Source organism: Mugil cephalus, chromosome 1 (genome assembly GCF_022458985.1).
Source record: "Mugil cephalus isolate CIBA_MC_2020 chromosome 1, CIBA_Mcephalus_1.1, whole genome shotgun sequence".
Lineage (NCBI taxonomy): Eukaryota > Metazoa > Chordata > Actinopteri > Mugiliformes > Mugilidae > Mugil > Mugil cephalus.
In genome coordinates, this window is record NC_061770.1 from 20,211,955 (window position 1) to 20,229,724 (window position 17,770).

The window sequence follows — 17,770 nt, forward strand, 5'->3', positions numbered from 1 at the left end:
TTATTTATAACAAAATTTTATTCAAAATAATTATAGTTTCATACAAAATAGTGACACTAAAAGTACATTGAGATCTCTAAAGTTTTGTAAATATTTACATTCTCACAGTGTTTGCAACTAGTGCTTCAGGTTGAGTCTCAAAAAGAGTTTTAACAAGGAAAAGAACGTCCCAGTAACCTGCACTGAGAACTTTAAACGCCTGGTAAGCAACCTTAACGGAGTGTTTTCATTGGTCCATCACTTTAGCACAAGCGTGTCTAGTTAAACGAGATTGTTCAATAATCCAGTTACTCATGAGGAAAGTGTTTCTGTGTGTGCTACTTGTCTTCCTGGTCAGTGTCCATGTAGCACAAACACAGCTGGTCCTTCCCGAGCAGGATCAGAGACTCTCCGCTGCAGTGCCAGTTTAGGGACTGGACCTGAAAACCACCTGACAGGAGAAAAGGAGGGGTAACTGTTGAGGCAGTGTATGTACCAAAAAAAAAAACAAAAAAAACCCTTTAATGCTATGCCAGTTTTAATTTCAGGGCTTTCTAAGCAAAATACACTCATTTAAATCTAAAACCACAAACTTGTTACTACTTGTTACTTAACTACTATAACAATATTAACACTTGTCATGCCTAACAACCAGCAAGGCATCTGATCTGTAATCAAACATCTTATTACATCATTTTAGTGTTTAATGCCTTAATAATCTTTAAATCTGAGGTCTTGCTGGCAGTGATGCAAGAGTTGCCTTGTTGTATGCTTACATCAAAACGATTTCCTACATGTTTAAACAATACAGTGGAGCTGTGTATTACTTCTACTAGTCCAAACCTTCAGTGGGGACTTGAACAGAAACGCAGCCTCCTGGGGACCAGAGATAGAGTTTGGTGTTGCCTGTACACAGCGCCAGCCGGGGGCGTCTGGGGTCCCACTGAAGGCAGCGTACACCCGACGTCTGCTCCAGCACAGCCTCCAGACTCATCTTCTGCATGTCCCACACCCACACAGCAGTGGCCATGTTGTCTATGGAGAGAGAAGAGAACACACACCATCTATGCTTCTCTCAGCCTATTAAGCCATGAACTACTAGAACTGGAGCAAAAAAATAGGCTAACACAAAAGCTGATGTTGCTACCGACACATATATAGGTTTCTGGGTTCACCGTGAAGATAAATAACAAGAGCAACAAAGTCTTACCATTTCTGGTGGCTAGATAACGACTGTCTGAGCTGAACGCCACAATAGAGACGCCAATCTTGGGGTTGGCTCGGTCTGGGTCTGGTTTAACCACAGGAATCTGGACGGGCAGTGGGCAGATCTCATCTGGACAACACAACAACCGTTTGTGATGAGACAACGTTGGTAACTCGCCCATCGTCATATCAATCAAAGAAAGCTGCCGTACATTTGCTCTGGATATTGAAGAGGGAGCTGCCAACTGTGACGTTGTGCAGCGACAGTTCGTCACTGCTGACCGTTGGCCTTCTCTCCACTTCCTTATACACAGTCTGGAAAGACAACAAGGAGAGAATTAACAACATGACTGCGATGTCTGGAAGGCTCATCGTGAAGGTTGAATAACACTCACAGCTTTTGTGTTGTCGATGGTTGAAGGGTGTTCAAACTGCGCGATTTTCTTCCACGTGATGTGATTGACGATGCGAACCTGACATGAAGGTATGAAAGTCACTTTTATATCTATCCATTTGCATTCAGGATACAAATCAAATCTTCTAATACTCTGGATTTGCAGAAGTTACTGAAACCATTCATCAAAGGGAATAATTTCACACATCAGTCTTAGGTAGCGTTACTACATATGTAAATCGAATTGTGCGAGGCTCCAGAGGGGACTAGATAAAATATGTTGATCTGGAAACCAGCCCGACGTTTCTCATCTGCAGCTATTCAAAAGTATTGTCTCACTTAAAATCAAGATGGCCGACAGAGGGGCAGAAATGCCAAGTACCAATGGAATTTTGTGTAAATACTTCAATAGCAGGGAAGCACTGAAGGTAAAAAAAAATAAAAATAAATAAATAAATGATGGCATCAAGTAACATCTAAGAATTATTATAACTGTTAAAGTTTCTGGATATTTATTTTATACTAGGAGAAATTTGTAGTTAATCATGTGAGTGGACAATTTTGTATCTTGAAAGGGTTAAACATGAAAATGGAAAATAATCTGAAGCTGAGGAGTTTGAAAGAAGCAATCATCAGCAAAGAGAGACTGTCCATACTTTCTCATCAAAGCTGCCAATGGCCAGGAACTGACTGCTCGGACTCCAGGACACGGACTTGACGCCCAGTGACCACTCGTAGGCACTGTAGGTTGAGAGCAAGCGGCCGTCCAAAGAATACAGCAACACCTTGTACTGTGGAGAGGATAAACACACATAAAACAATACTACTAAGCAACCTCACACTGAGGTTTAGGGTATCTCGTATTGACTTTTTTTTAATTATTATTCCAATCAGTGCTATTTACAGTGTAAAGCATGTTGTGCAGTATATACGTCACTTTCTCATCCTGTTACACTCTTGTGTATTTATAACATGTGCATTTACATTCAGCGCATCTATCAAGCACCGTCTTCTCTTTTAACTATGGCCACACACATCCAAGACATCAACAGGCCATAAACTCTGCTTCAGGAAAGACATGTGGCTACGGTCCACACAGTTTCAGTCCCTGTGTGTGTGCCTTGCATGCTGAGCTATGATGTATCTCATTCTACTACTGTATCCTACATATTTAAGGCAACTTACTAACCTCTAGACAGCTGTCCCACACTGCCAGCACACAGCCATTGGGAGACCACTCCAATCCAGCCAGGTCTTGTGTCTCAGTCTCAAAATGCTGTTAAAAAAAAAAAGTACATTAGGGGATAATATACTTTAGATTTCACATTAACAGAAAACACACATACATTTCTAATTACGTGTCTATATGGTCAATGACAGTGTCAAAGAAATAATATTTGGAGACGTAGCAGTACTATAGACGAGGCACTGAGACTCCTATGTCATGCTGTAAATTCTTTAAAAAGAGGCCATGTTTTATAACTGTATCTTCTCTGTGAACCATATAATCTATTCCATGCTGTTGGCTCTGGGAATCCAGCTCCTGTCTACCACGTCCCCAAACATAAATGGTTAATCACACTCTGACTGCAGTGAACTCTTTCAACATCATGCCATACTCAGTTGCTGTTTGAATATCGAGAGTTTAGTGTTTTGTCCTGACCTCGAAATTTCCCAGATCTTCATATGACTAACATCTGTGGGAGATGACAAATTCAATCTGTGAAAGTGCCATCTTGCAACTTTCAGGGCTTAAAGGGTTCCAGACACTATACAGCAGTGTGGAGTCCAACCCGCAGAGGGCTGGAGCCATTTTATTAGCAAACTGCAGAGGACGGGGTGAAAGGATGGCAGCCATTATCATTTGGTCTATTATTGCTTATGTTTTCTAAATGTAGGTTTCTTGTCAAACAGAATCAGATGACATGCAGTACTTACCCTGAGCAAATGCCAGTCGTCACATACAAATATGCTAACATAGTCTTTGCAGTCACGGCGTTCAGCCAAAGCCATGTAGCATCCATCTCTGCTGAAGTCTATACCTGTGGGCGATAGATGGTGGGAAAGAATTAATAGTTTGTAGGAAACTAACAGACTGCAACAGAATCCAGGAAGCGGGGCAGTTATTATTTCAACAAATTACCTGTGATATTTTAATTTAATTTTAATTTAAACTGTGCACATATTTTTCTTTATTATTTATATATATAAAAAATATTGATTTTATTCCACAGGTAGGTGGGGCTTTTTATGCTGCTTTTATGTGTTACACATGTGTACTACTTTGCATCAACTATCAGCTTTTACTGTATCATTGTTAGCAACAACTATTATTCAGTGTTCCCGAGAAACTCAAGTAGATCAGCCTCAAAAATGCTTTTGTCAACGCTGTCATCTTCAAAACATGTCTCACGGTTGGCTAGTACAATAGGCAATTGTATGTTAATAACTATATATATAACCTCGTGCCTTGCTATGCATTCCATCCGGCGTAATTTTTCGATTCTTTGGCACCTTCAAGTCTGCGGCATGCAACTATCATGGCCATATTATTTATATGACAGCTCTGTAGATACACAGGTCACAGAGAGGCATAGGATTGCGCGTGGAAAATGGGGAGAGTCACAGACAATCATTTTTCCACTAGTTGCTGACAGGTCTGTTATGAAGAGCATGCCCCATTTACTGAAGAGGGGCACAGCTGTCAGCGGAGAGGACCATAGTTTGGGCACCTATCCTCGGTGGCCAAACTATGTGCCACAAGGTAAAGAACAGCATGTGATTCATGGGGCACGCCAAGGCGCTCTGCTGGCCGTGTCCTCAGGTACTCTGGCATGATCTACATATACGCTCGTAGTATTATTCCCATACTTACCCTTCTGACATGCTTTGGGATACTTGATGTAGGAAACGGCTTTGGTGCACAGCGACCAGACGGTGACTCTCAGCTGTCAAGACAACAGAGCACAGAAGGGAATGAAAGAATGAATTATAGCCGTGCGAAATAATGAAGTGGTATTCGATAAGAAAAGCATGACAGATGTGTTATGGGTTCTGGATGTCGACAGAAACCTATAACAGTGGTCTCTAAACACCCCTCTACACCTCAAGATGTGTCCATCAGCTATGAAGATCCAGAGTACAGCACACGTTGGGAAGGTACTCTGCGTACTTTAATGACTGTGGACAGACTGTCTTATGTTTTAGAATAGGTAAATCTCAGTGAGGCATATGAGACAGTGACTTAAAATCCACCCGTCGTTAGAATGATGGCGCGGTATGGCCAAGTGTGGAGTGCGGTCTATAAGCGTACTTCCACAGGGACTGAAAGCTTAAGCGTTGCAGTCACTGACAGGCACTGAAAGAGGTTACACTGAGTAAATTAAGATGTGAGCACGTATGAAAAAAACAAAAAACAAAAAAAACAAAACAACATCTCAACACATGGCAGGAAAACGGAACGGGTCTGTTTATTAGCTGAGGTGTAATGTTAGACGCGTCTGCTACAAGTGTGACAAATTAGCAACACGTTGTGTAGCCAGCATGCTGTATGTATTCACACAAATGGGAAGCAGCGCCAAAGAATAACTATCTGACCGCAAGTCGGAATGACAAAGAGAGCACATGTGTTGATACTTAAATACCCTCCAGTGTCGCTTCAGCGAGAGTCATGCCAACAAAGGCACTCTGCCAGCTCTGCAGCATATGTTGACCTCAGGAAGGGCATGATATGTTGCATCTAACCCTTCGAGATAACGGAGCTCCAGACAGGCTTTTGGACAGTGTTAGACAGCGTTGTGCTACTACACAACCGCCAGGGTGTTAATGTATTCACAGTGTGAGTTGTGGCTTCAATTCCACTGAGTGACTTGACAAAAGTTATTCAAACTCAGTTGAGGACCTTCTTAGAATGCGGTTAATATTGCAGCTTAATATTTGGCCTTCAGATGATTATACTCGTGTTCAATAGCTGAGAGCTTCAGTCAACAATCGATTAAATTAACTTTTGTTTTTGGACAATGTGAAAATTGCTAGAAGGACGTCAAACGCTTAAGTTTTCACACATTTAAGTAAGACTTTAGATTCAAGGGAGGTTTCACATCAGTAAAGCGATCCACTCTATAGAAGACCTAAAGACCATGTGCAGCAGAAAAATGTTTTCAAAGATGATGTTTGACTTAGTCCAAAGAAAGCTGCTCACATAAGTATAAGGTGAAAAAACGTCATGTTTAAAGTATTCATCCGCATTGCTAGCAGTGTTTGTTACTGATGACACATTAATAAAGAAAATAATTTTTTTGTATTTAATAATTATGTATCACATTAAGCCTCAAAGCAGTATTTAATTTTTGCACTGGTCACCTTGGAAAAGTACAGAAAAAAAAAATTACAGGTTGAACAAAAAAAAAATTGTACCTGAAACCACGGTCCTGGCACACTATGGCATTGCACCATTATGATAGCACTTGAAGTTTCTTTTCCCAAAATCTTGTAAGTAAAATTTAGAGAAATTCCGAGCGCCATCACGGCCAGATATTCTGGATGGAGATAATAATAACAACACATTAATTTTCAAAACAATATCTAAAGGTTAAGCATACCGATAATGCTGTATTTTTGCTTTGCGTTTGAGAATGTGCAAGGCTGCTGGAGTGATGAGGCTTTCATCATAGCGACCAGACAGACATTTGAACTGGGCGAGTCTGTCACCTAACTGGGCTGAAGTGTCTATCCTCCTGTTTGGTCAAGACATCCAGCTGTGTAGGTCCTGTAATAACACCTCAGTGCACGCTTCCTGGACATCCCCTCAGCCGTAGCTCCGTGGCAACCGATATCAACACTGCTCAAACACAAACACACTTACACTTCTTAGATGCCTTGAACCCGCCACATAGGGGATGCGGGGAGATCACGACCCGAAGGCAGTGTAACTTTAAACTGGCTGCAGGAAGAGTAGCATGAGGAAAATAGGTGGGAAATGCTTTTCCATGTGGGGTGCCTCGCAACAAGATCCTTAGTTGGTAAAGCTACCCTTTAGATGAAGTATCCTCACCAAAGGTGAGCAGCAGCTAGGGAATGACTTGAGGGTGGCGTGAAAAGGCAAAACTGTACTACAACAGCTGCTGTTTATCCATCAAGGTTTGGTGCTGGGTTAGCATAAGTGTAAATAATTATCAGTACCAAGCGGAATTAAAGTCTGGCATATCTATTTATGGTTACACTCATGTCGTAATAACGTGTAAGGTTCACACATTAGGAGTTGTAATGTAGATGGACGTCCATTCATACAAAAAAATTGCGGGAATCAACAAATTTATGTTCAGAATTTGTGGGTTGTAAAAGCCTTTAAGAGTATGAACTGATACATATAAACCTCATTTGCCATGTTGTGACAAGACAATCTTCTTAAGATGTTGCCAATCAAAGCAATTGAGGCTCATTTTTACAACGACATCAATTTACAGTAGTATCTATTAGCGAGTAACCATAACAAGAAAACCACAGAATTAGGGAACATTCCCAACAGGGCCGCTGGTGGGCAACATGATATGATAACTATGATCAGATGTAGACTATATACTGACAGCAACCTGGAATAAAACCTATCCATCAGCAATTCTTTTCGCATGCCTAAGCGAGAGCAAGAGAATGGGAAAGTGCTTTTGATGGCATGTAGGCCTGTCTGTCAGCAGAGGATTAGACTTTGGGCATTCCACATAGAAAGCCATCTCTAAACTAATATAGACTATTTCTCCTGTTACAGCCTCTGATGATTCTACCAAGGAACTGGAGCCTTTCATAACCCACATAAGGTATGGTTGAGCTATTGTCCCGTGTTGCGCTGAATCAGCTGCCTACGTTTACAGTTTAGCCCGGTAGCGTCGTTGCCAACAATGCTACACTTTAGCGAGGCTCCAACTGCACCGGCCAAGAATGCTACTGCTAATCTGATCCCAACAATGTAAAAACCATTAGAGAAGTCAAGCTCAGCAACGGCCTTGGCTGGAGTTTTTCCACCCCCCGGTTCATCCCCCCTCTGTTGGTAAAGGAGGATTAATGTGGATGTGTGAGTGGCATTTTGTGAGGTCCTAAGATAAATGATTGGAATTCAAATAGGAGACGACTTGCATGGAGTCTGGTAATACATAGGCTGAGTTTCAGCAACGTGACTGTCCATTAAATCTGTGACAGCTGTCTTTTAACTTGTGCAAAAACAAAGAAGCTAAAAACTGGCATACCTCGAAGCCTTTAAAGGGCTGCATTTCACGTATCACAGAATCCCTAGCTGGCTGGAATAGCGGCACGCATCACTTTTCTGTCTACGGTTGCCCGTAAAAGCTCCGTTAGCACCATTAACTGCATATAAAATGTTAACACCAGAGACCAATACACTCACTGTCCCTTTCCTACAAATCAAAGAGACTTAAAGATGCTGGGTGAGTCGGATGTTTCTGGTTGGGTTTAAAAAGAAGAAGGAAAAAAAAACAAAGACAGCCAGACACATACACAGCCAACTAAGCAGATTTACAGACAAACACATACACAGCGGCATGATCCACACCACGAGCAGCTGTTCTTAAACAAGTTAATATAGCAGGCTGTTTATGAGTGAGGCTGAAATTCAAGCCTGACACGAACACCCGACTGGCACTGCCTTAATGAAATCTTGGGTTGGGGTGAAGGTAAGTTCAGTGGTCGCCTTGGAAATGTTATAACAAGTGCCTACTTTTCCTTTTGTTAAATTGCTTTTGTAACCTCTTCTACAGAAGGATGCTCAGAAAACACTACTCGAACCTCTTACTTAAAATTAGCCAGTGATGAGAGAAGGGAGTAATTGCAGGGTTTTTTTTAATGCACGCAACAATGATGGCATGACCGCAGCATCCAAACAATAACCATATCCATCCACAGAGCAGCTGCTGCTCTGCTCACAACTCGTAGCTACACAGTGTCTGAGATCAGCCTTTTAAAATGTGTAATGAGCAATAAATGTATCGTCTCCTTTCTATGGTATCGGGAGAGGTTTTCCCTGTTTTATAACTGGAGTGAACCAAAATATCAAATGTTCATATGTATAAAAGGAAAGGAAAGAAACTGTTTGCTAGACAATAAAAGTCCTTTCATGGTCTACATATGAATGAAAAGTTGATCCAGTGAATTCTCAGGGCTGTCTACAAGAAAGACTGAATTGAAGTGATTTACATGAAGAGAACTCAATGCTTTCTTTGTCCATTCATTCCATTTTCAGTCCGACTTCAAAGTTAGACTTATTACATGAAGCGTAGTCATTATAGGGTGTTCTATTTAGATTTATTGCTCTGATCCAGATTTTGGTTTGTTATTCGTCATTTTTTAAATGCATCCAACATCAGATTTAAGTGTGAACTGATTACATTCATGAACTGAACCGAACCCTGCATATAGATAAATCTGTCAATAAAAGGCATTTTTTTTTATACATTATTCATGACCAGAGTCATTAAACAGCTTGCTATGTTGGACCAAGCCTCAAACTTCCACTTTGCTATGACAAAAACCAAAACATGCTACTAAATATCTTGACAAAACATTAATGACAGAGGTGGTAATTCAACTGTATGATCATTCTGGTGGGTGTAGTGTAGTGCTGTTAAACTCAATTATTTCTCTCAGTTATTCAAAATATATTCTGAACATCATAACCTTAATGAAATTAATATTCCATGCCAGACATATCAACTTAAGTTACATAAGAATGGATGTGTTGTCACTAGTGCACCTGACGAACTGTCTAGTGAGTGTATATATTAATACTGATCACTGGGAATTTCCCTACATGTGCTTGAACATAAGATTCCAAGTCAGTCTGCGCTCAGACCTAAGCAGCACTGCTCTATACGAATGCCCCAACTCCTCAGGGAAACAGACTGCATTCTTTTCCAAGTTTTTTTTTTTTTTTTTTTTTTTAAAAGATGCAGACAGACACAAAGCGGTCATGCTACAGACACTTGCACTCCCCGCACCCTTCTCCAGACCAGACACAGTTGTGAGTTTGACCACAGCACCTGTCAAATGATTCCTGGAATCAGGTTCAACATGACGGACAGAACCCACCACGGTGCCTCTGTCATACTCGACATGGCTTGAGGATAGCTGTTATACAGTATCTCCTAACCCATTACAACACATGCTTAGTATGGAGGCAATACAAGCAGGAATTATGGGGCACAGAAAAGATCCAAAGACATCTGTTATTGGTCTGGGCGTCTAGGAACTGCACAAAAAGTGAGGCGTTTTTTACACCGACATTTTTACATAGAGTATTTAAGGCAATGTGATGACATCTGTCAGCTACAGGTACTGTTCTCATGCATAAAGAGTGTCCAAAATTTCCACTACTCACCCCCATTACTGAACAATAATTATATTTTACTAAAATAAGCTGGGAACATTTTTTATCTAATTACAGTATTGCCAGATTTGATCCACCGTTGTATCTGGTGCACCCCAGGCTTTGATCAGTGGTTCTTTACTGCTCTGTGTACTACATATTTCTAATTCACAAAAACTCACTATTTCAGTCCAGGCCTTCTCTAATGGACATAGACATTAGTTTATTACAGACAGATGTTGCATCAAGACAAGAATTCATTCAGGGGATATGCATATGTATATTCACTTATGCTAGATTCAATATAATCCATGCTGCCTGTAACAAAGAAAATCAAAATAAAAACTTATTACAAAAAAATAAATGAGTGAATTAATTCAGAAACACTGTCTTGTTTGTCCTCGAAAGTATTCCAGCTGTAAAAAAGTAAGGCCACTTTATACTAATCACCACTTGGTCAAGGTGTATTTTTAATAAACCGATTTATGAGGTCTGTATCAAAATGTAACAATTTATGATAAATGTTTAGATAAAAAACGATACTGACTGATGTACAGTAGCAGTAGAAGACATCTGGTTAATATATTTGCAACAGCCTCAAAAATCACGAGGTCAAACAACTGCACCTTTCCAGAAGCTTCGTACAAAACTTTGTTATATCACTGCTCCGGTTCTGGTTCAGACGTATTGTATTTTCCTTCACTGCACTTAACTTCGCTATTGTGATATTTTTCATGAGTAACCGAAACCATATTAAAAGGACTTGCTGCCAAAGAAAATACCAGACCTAGATCAGAAGGGCACATACACATTGCGACCATGCTCTGGAGGCACTTGAGACCCATGTATGACAGGACGCTAACAGGAGGGGAGCTATGAAATCAGGCTGAATACATGCAGCAGGTGGGGTGGTGTAGGGGCAGTCAAGAAAGGCTCTGGTGTCTGGCTATTTTCAGGTCCCCCCTTCCTTGCGAGCCAGCAACAGTTGAAACCAGACAAGCATATGTATAAACACACTTCCATGTGCATGAAAGCACGCACACACGCACGGACCGACTTCACACTTACATGGAACTCGGTGGTGTTGAGAATGTGACGTCCGTCTGGACTCCAGCGTGAGGAGACTAGTCCTATTGAGCCCTCGTCAATCTTACAGTGCCAGTCTGGTTGTTCAAGAGACCACACCTGAAGAAAAAGACAGAGAGAAGATAAGAGATTGATAGAATCCACCACTGCTGATGACATCTTGCCACGCACACCTTTTATCTTCCTCAGCCTGAATTTGAAGAGCACCACTTAACCATCAGAAACCATGAAAGACTGGCGCTGGATACCACTTCAAAGGTGAGCTACTTGTGCTATGATGGCCATGAAACTGACTCAACTAAACTGACTAAACTGAAACATGACAAATTGGCTTTTTCACCACAGTACTAACTTTATACAAGGCCATTTCTCTTTGTCACTTACAATAATAAAAGCATGAAAAGTAGGTTATATTTGTTGTTGATGCTGAAAAGGCTGTTACTTCTGATATACTTATCTTTTTTTGTTGTGGAAAATAGTAAAATTAATTTCAAACAACAGCCTCTGGGTTTCAGCATCATTTACCTCCTATGTGAGACCAAAATGTGGAATAATAATAACAACACGTACTTAACAACTTAACACTTAACAACAAGTATTTAGTTAGTGCCCACACTGAAGTACCCTATGTGACTCATTGATAAAGAAGAAAATAAAAAGTTTATGGATGCATTCATAAAGCTATTTCTTTAAATCCTAAATAATCTAAGAAAGGATGACACCATCTAAATATATAACATAACAGCACATATCTAAAACACAACACTAAAGTGAAATTTATTATAATTTTCAAAAATTCAAAACCCTACAAGTTAAGATGCGCAACAATTGTTTCACAGAGATAATGTTACTTTTGCATTTCATTAATCCATTTCTAAATGTGGGGCAGGTCCTTGAATGATTGGCATTAAAACCAAATATCTTTTTGCTTGTCTGCCGTTATCAGTTCTGCACTAATAAAATCCAGACAACACTTCATTGAGCACTTAATTTACGCTGATACACCATGAAGAAAAGCAAGAGTACACAGAATATATAAAAATATCTATTATTAATACCAGCAGCTTGTTCTTAGTAATGACTGTCACTTTCTTACCTGTACTAGCCCCCTCTTGTACATAGCACAGAGGATAAAGAGAGAGTCGGACGACCAGTCCATGTGGGATACTTGGTCTAGGCAGGTGTAGAGCTGCAGGATCTGCAAGGTGCTCACATCTCGCACCACCAGCCTGTACTGCACGCAGGTGGCCTGAGGAGTACCGTCAGAGAAAAATCAGAAAGACCTATTTCACATGTAATTAGCAAAATCATGCAACTCCAATACTCACCAAGTACTTTCCATCTGGGGAAACTTTACAAAGTTGATTGGACTGCTTGAAGACTTCAGAGAAATTCATTTTAACTTATCCTAGCTGCTGTTCCTGTACAAGAACATGACAAAAGCTTATTCAGACAGCCATTAACTGCACGGCATGTGGGCAGTTTGGGCTCAAAGATAACTCCACTCCCCAGATGTAGTATCCAAATACTAACACGTGATGGCACCAGAAGTCCAACAAATAAATACCCTTTATACAACAGACTTAGTCCATACTGGGGCTCAGATAAAGATGTAGTTTTTCATTTTAAAAAATAAAAGAGTCGTTAAAACTTAAAAAAAATGTATTCAGAACCTTTTAGGACACAACTTAACAGGAAGAATGAGCTACAGGTGGCTAACGTAGCCTAGCTAACTGACTCGCTAGTATAAGAAGCAACAGGAGCAAAATGAAGCGATATAATAAACAAGTTAAACTCACTAATATCAATTGCCCATTGCAAAAACTTAACCGAAAGAGATAAAGAAGTAAGCGTTATACGCTAACTCCTGAGTTAGCTGGCAAACTGTTGTTGAGCTCGCTCGCTCAACGCTAATATAGGACATAACGTTAGCTAGCTGGCCGTCCTAATCTTCAGTAGCAGTGGAAACACTTACTTCTTCAGTCAGTTCTGTCGATTAAATCAGAAGAGTGAAAAGTCCCACATGTAACTTGTAAAAGTTTCCTTTCCTCTACATAACAACCTGCAGGGCATAATCTGTTGATAGCCGTTGCTAGTGTGTGTTTGTATGAATTGATGACGACATAACGGTGCGGTCCAATCAGCATCCGCCCACAGCGTCTCTAGCCTTCTGGGAAATGTAGTTCATTACATTTTTTTTCGCCTGTTCTCCCCTGGGTGTCAAAGTATACGTGTGTACAAAATCAATACAGACCAACAAGCAACGATGTATTTTTTCATTACAAATAAATCTTTTTTAAGTTTTGAATATATCTGTGATATCTTTTAAAAAGTCAAGTTCAGCCATTGTTTGTCTATTTACCCTTCATATGGCACTTATTGAAATACTTGGAAATTCAAAATTTCAACCCCCCGATTTTACGAGATTAGCGAATTTGCCATATATGGTTCCTTGCCGCTAAGTGGCAAGCACATGTAAACAAGTATTAAGACCATCAAAATATAAGTGCTGATTCAGGCACTTGTCAACATACACATTATCACGTTAGACAACGTTAGGACACATCTTCATGGTACCTTATAAATCAGTTATCATACAGAGCTGGCCTTTACAGACTATATTTGACAGGGATTAGGTCTGAGAATGTTTCCTTGATCTTCTCTGATTGGCTGAGTGAAACCCACATGCTTATAAACCTCACTGAGAGCTACAGGGATGAAATTTAAAATGTGTGCTGAAGTTACCATATATAGCTAGTTCCAACATAAAGAGTTAATCCTTAATCGTTTAATAGAATAGTTTGTACTCACACAAACCTGATTTGAAGTTTAAATACACAACAATTTAATTCGTGTTTACATCCCCCAATATTTTTTTTTCTGGTTTCCCGCTTGTGTGCGGCCAAACCGCGCTGTCTACCGCCTCCCTGCTTCTCCCAGCGCAAAAAACGCTTCACCTCCTCCTCGGTCTCCCTCAGCAAGGCTCACACTTGTCTGAACTGCATGCAAATCAGATTTCCCCTTGTTTCCTCGCGGTCAATTTTGCTTCTTCGAAAAGTCAATCACCTCCAGCAACTGCTATCACACCTAAAGTCGGTCGATTTATTTATTTTTTCTTGTTTCTATTTTTTTTTTTTTTTATTTTGTATGGAGGGTCACTCGCTTGGCATGTTCGATAATAAACAGACAGGTGCTCGGCGCAACATTATTCCTGCGTGTTTGGATTGGAATAAGAGTAACCTTCAGGTACGTCTATGTTTGTAATATGCTGTTTTTCCAGTCATTCCCAGGCCTGTTTTTATCAGCATTTATTTCGCAAAATATGGGCTAGAGTAAACAATGCTATAAAACAAGCCTGCTGACAAAAAAAAAAAAAAAAATGTCAGTCTTTTAAAAATGTATTATTGTTACCTAGCAGTTGCTACTGATTATAGTTTTGGTAATGGTTTGTTATTATCAGTTGTGTTTCATATTTGTGCGTCTATAGTTAATGCAGACATTATTATAAAGAAAGATAATCATTTTAAATGTAAACTTAGGCCCTATAAATAGTAGTAGACATACGCACTGTGGTAGCCTATCTATTTAGAAAATTTAGTCCAAATCTCTCATTATTATTATTTTAAATGTAGCTCAGTATCATTATTTTCCCCATTTTCATTAACATTTATGAAAAGCTAAGTCGTGTATATAAAAATGATACTTAGACACTTATTTTTTTATATATTGGTATTATTTTTAATAAATTTCACTGTGGAGATTTCTAGAAGAAATGTCGAGCGAGAACCAGATACACTGGCGTCGACCACTCTTTGAATTCTCAAATGAACTATTTCACTCGGGCCTATAAGGGGGATAAAATCTATAAACTATTTTAAAATTAATTTCTCCTCAGCTGGGACCGTGTATTTATTGCATAAAGTGGCCCATGGGAAGCCAGTGTGCATGTATGCCTGTTGTCATGGCGCTGTAACCCGGGAGTGGAGACACCAAATAGAGACAGGTGAATATCACAGACGCACCATGTCAAATGTAGAAGCGGAGGGTGTGACGATGAGCCAGCAGAGGCCGTTCTTCGTAGAAATAACACACGATCTCAGTCATTATTAAAACTTTTATATTTAAATCATCTAGGAACAAATGTTTTTAATCCAGGACAGGTTTCAATCGATATTTTCCCCCAAACGCTTATCGACGAATATACCACAAAGTATCATATTTTGGTTTAAATTCGATGTCATGTCTAATCCTCTGTCTAGTTTATGTGCATATCAACTATTAAACGCGTTGTGATTGTTTGATTTGAGAAAAAGCCGCATGACTTTTACGGTTGCGTCTTTTAATATATGAGGACATAACACGCCTGAAATGAACCCATAAGTTCTGCCTTTATTAAATAAAAAAAAAAAGTGTGCTTCTTCCCCGTGACGCGGGCTAAGCAAATAAAGAGGTCTGTCTCCTGGTGGGATCCCAATTAAGCTGCACAAAGTGCGTAAGAGAGTTCTTCCTGCACCCCATTTTCTGCTGCTCGCCCTGCAGTGACACTTCGTCAGATCCCCAGAGCAAACACACAAAGCTGACCTGGGATCTGACGACGCGGCGCTGAGGGAGTAGCTGGGAACGGGAGCTGCGTTCAGCGGCGGCAGGCGCGTCGAGAGCAGCGCGAAACTGCAGCCACACATCTGCTGCGCAAACTCCAAATGTGTGGCCGCGAGTGCTCGTGAGTGACTGTGGGCCGCTTTAACATGCAGCAAAGCCCGGGCTTATTATGTGAAGTGAAATGAATCATGTGCATTGAAACTTAAGTTTATTAAACAAGATTGAATGTTCATCTACGACCACGGGGTCGATTTGAAGAAGAGGAAAAAACAGCCTTTGTTCAGCAGCCATGACATCACTTGAGATGTTTACTGAGCTGCATATCTCCAATCGACTCAGACCAAAGTGAAACGGCCCGTGTTATGTCGAGATAAGGTTACAGTACAGGTTGAACTTAACCTGACTCACTTTGGGCTGCGTGGATTTTGAAATCCACCAATCTGCAGCCGCACTATAACCATTAAGGGTTTGCATCTGTTTGTTGCAGCCTGCATCTTTCAGCATGCACCTTTGCCACAGTTTTTTTGTGTGTGTGTGTGTGTGTGTGTGTGTGTGTGTGTGTGTGTTTTTGCTTGCGCAGTCCTGCAGAGGGGTTACTAGGGAGATGAGACGCTTCTGTGGTGCGCAACTGTGTATACAACAAACTTGAGTAGGAACAAATATGCCCGAGAGAGTTTTGCATTGGATGCGATCCTCAGCACTATCAAACTGGAGAGAAAATGAAAACTCAAGACATCTCTTTGTCCGCGGTAGGTCCGCAACGCGGATTTATTTGACAACTCGGATTATTTTACACTTTAGGCCTACAAATGTGCGCGGATGTGGCCTTGGGGAGTACATTTTCTAAAACTTGACGAGCGTGTCTTCATCCTCAGCATCATCGTCTGCTCTGCCAAAATAAGACACCGAGTTCTCTGCATCTGGGTGAAGTCAATTCTGCAGAGGTTAAATAGTCCACATCTACTCCATTCGCTGCGGAAACTCCATAATGTCTGAACCCATCTTAGAATTGTAGCGTAGGTGTTATTTACAGAGACGCACGATATGCTCAGAATCTGAGGAGGAGGAGAAGCTTCCCCTCGGAGTGAGACGGTGATGAGTCGGGCAGGCCCGGGCACGCAGGCCCCCTGATACTGCACCACCTCGCTGGGACTACATTAGTGTGATCACACCTGGCTGAATGTGTGTGTGTGTTTGGAACTAGTTCCCCTATTTTTTTATTTTATTTATTTTTTATTCAGAAAGCAGACTATACTAAGTGACTATGTATGGACTAATTAATCCAGAAGTTTTTTTTTCTTATTCCCTCTGGTTGAGGATTTGGGAGCTTGAATACAAATCAAAATCTTGCTCTGCAGCCTCAGTGCAATATTTCACTTACTTATTATTATTGCTTTATACGATATTATTCATATATTTTTTTTTACATATTGGCATGTTTTATATAATTGATTGACTTCTTCTAATATGTGATCTGGCCTTTTTTTATTGATTGAATATTTGACTGTAAATTCAGATGCAGCACTCTAGTTGTAAAAAAAAAAAAAATCCACTGGAAAATATGTCTGTTTATAGCTGAGTAGCTATATTTATTTATCATTTTAACATTTGATTCTGTGCAGTTATTGTGATCTTTTCTCAAGTACATCCACATTTGTTTTTAAAAGCAATACTCCAATTGGAGTTTGTCATTATTCGTGATATTCATCAATGGCTTTTTGCCAAATAACTTAAGCTTGGTACAGCAACTGTAAATACATTTGTAGCCATAATAACTTTTTGCTGTTCTTGTCATGCCGCTGTACATTTACCCTCGGGGCTCTATAAAACGTTATCTTATCTTACTCTTATACAGTTACAATAAAGGCTTGTCTCTTATCTTACATAGTAGTTTGGTTTTTTTGTTTTTGAAAAAAAAAAAAACATGTCAAGCCTCTGCCTTTATTCAATTAGCTAATTAATTTTTGTCTCTCATTTTAAATGACAAAGATTCAGAAATGTTCTTTGTGTGTGCTCCGCAGAGTGATCTGTCCCTCACCAGACTACCCGTCCTCTAAGATGTCCCAGTCCACTGAGGGAGGCACCTTCGAGCACCTGTGGAGCTCCCTGTGAGTCTTATTTCATGGGCTAATTTT

General features: G+C 40.2%; 2 protein-coding genes across 5 annotated transcripts in view; one reads left to right on the forward strand and one right to left on the reverse strand.

The window, feature by feature from the left end:
* wrap73 (WD repeat containing, antisense to TP73) lies at positions 1-13,171 on the reverse strand. Of its 4 annotated transcripts, XM_047608034.1 has the most exons (13): positions 13,012-13,171; positions 12,365-12,457; positions 12,133-12,285; positions 11,019-11,135; positions 4,455-4,527; positions 3,518-3,621; positions 2,769-2,855; positions 2,236-2,370; positions 1,581-1,658; positions 1,398-1,500; positions 1,190-1,315; positions 823-1,014; positions 1-430 (listed from the first exon to the last, which is right to left on the reverse strand). In XM_047608034.1, the coding sequence occupies exons 2-13, from the start codon at positions 12,431-12,433 to the stop codon at positions 318-320; spliced, it is 1,350 nt and encodes a 449-aa protein (XP_047463990.1). In that variant the 5' UTR covers positions 12,434-12,457; positions 13,012-13,171; the 3' UTR covers positions 1-317. The 4 variants fall into 4 exon arrangements, with proteins under 4 accessions (XP_047463990.1, XP_047464013.1, XP_047464005.1 ...); XM_047608057.1 differs by lacking the exons at positions 11,019-11,135; positions 12,133-12,285; positions 12,365-12,457; positions 13,012-13,171 and adding exons at positions 5,996-6,117; positions 6,295-6,474; XM_047608049.1 differs by lacking the exons at positions 11,019-11,135; positions 12,133-12,285; positions 12,365-12,457; positions 13,012-13,171 and adding exons at positions 5,996-6,117; positions 6,290-6,474.
* The window catches only part of tp73 (tumor protein p73), a 25,526-nt gene continuing 18,914 nt past the window's right edge, over positions 11,159-17,770 (forward strand). Inside the window, exons 1-2 of the mRNA XM_047608007.1 lie at positions 11,159-11,294; positions 17,657-17,743. Of these exons, the coding sequence (XP_047463963.1) occupies positions 11,263-11,294; positions 17,657-17,743 (119 nt within the window). The 5' untranslated portion in view covers positions 11,159-11,262. The remainder of the gene's footprint in view (positions 11,295-17,656; positions 17,744-17,770) is intronic.

Excerpts from the sequence above, each read along its gene's own strand:
- wrap73 (XM_047608034.1), bottom strand. The coding sequence starts at position 12,433 with ATGAATTTCTCTGAAGTCTTCAAGCAGTCCAATCAACTTTGTAAAGTT. Across the intron at positions 2,371-2,768 it reads TGTGGGACAGCTGTCTAGAG|TACAAGGTGTTGCTGTATTC; the intron begins GTTAGTAAGTTG and ends TCCTCTCCACAG. Across the intron at positions 1,659-2,235 it reads TTGGCAGCTTTGATGAGAAA|GTTCGCATCGTCAATCACAT; the intron begins GTATGGACAGTC and ends CCTTCATGTCAG.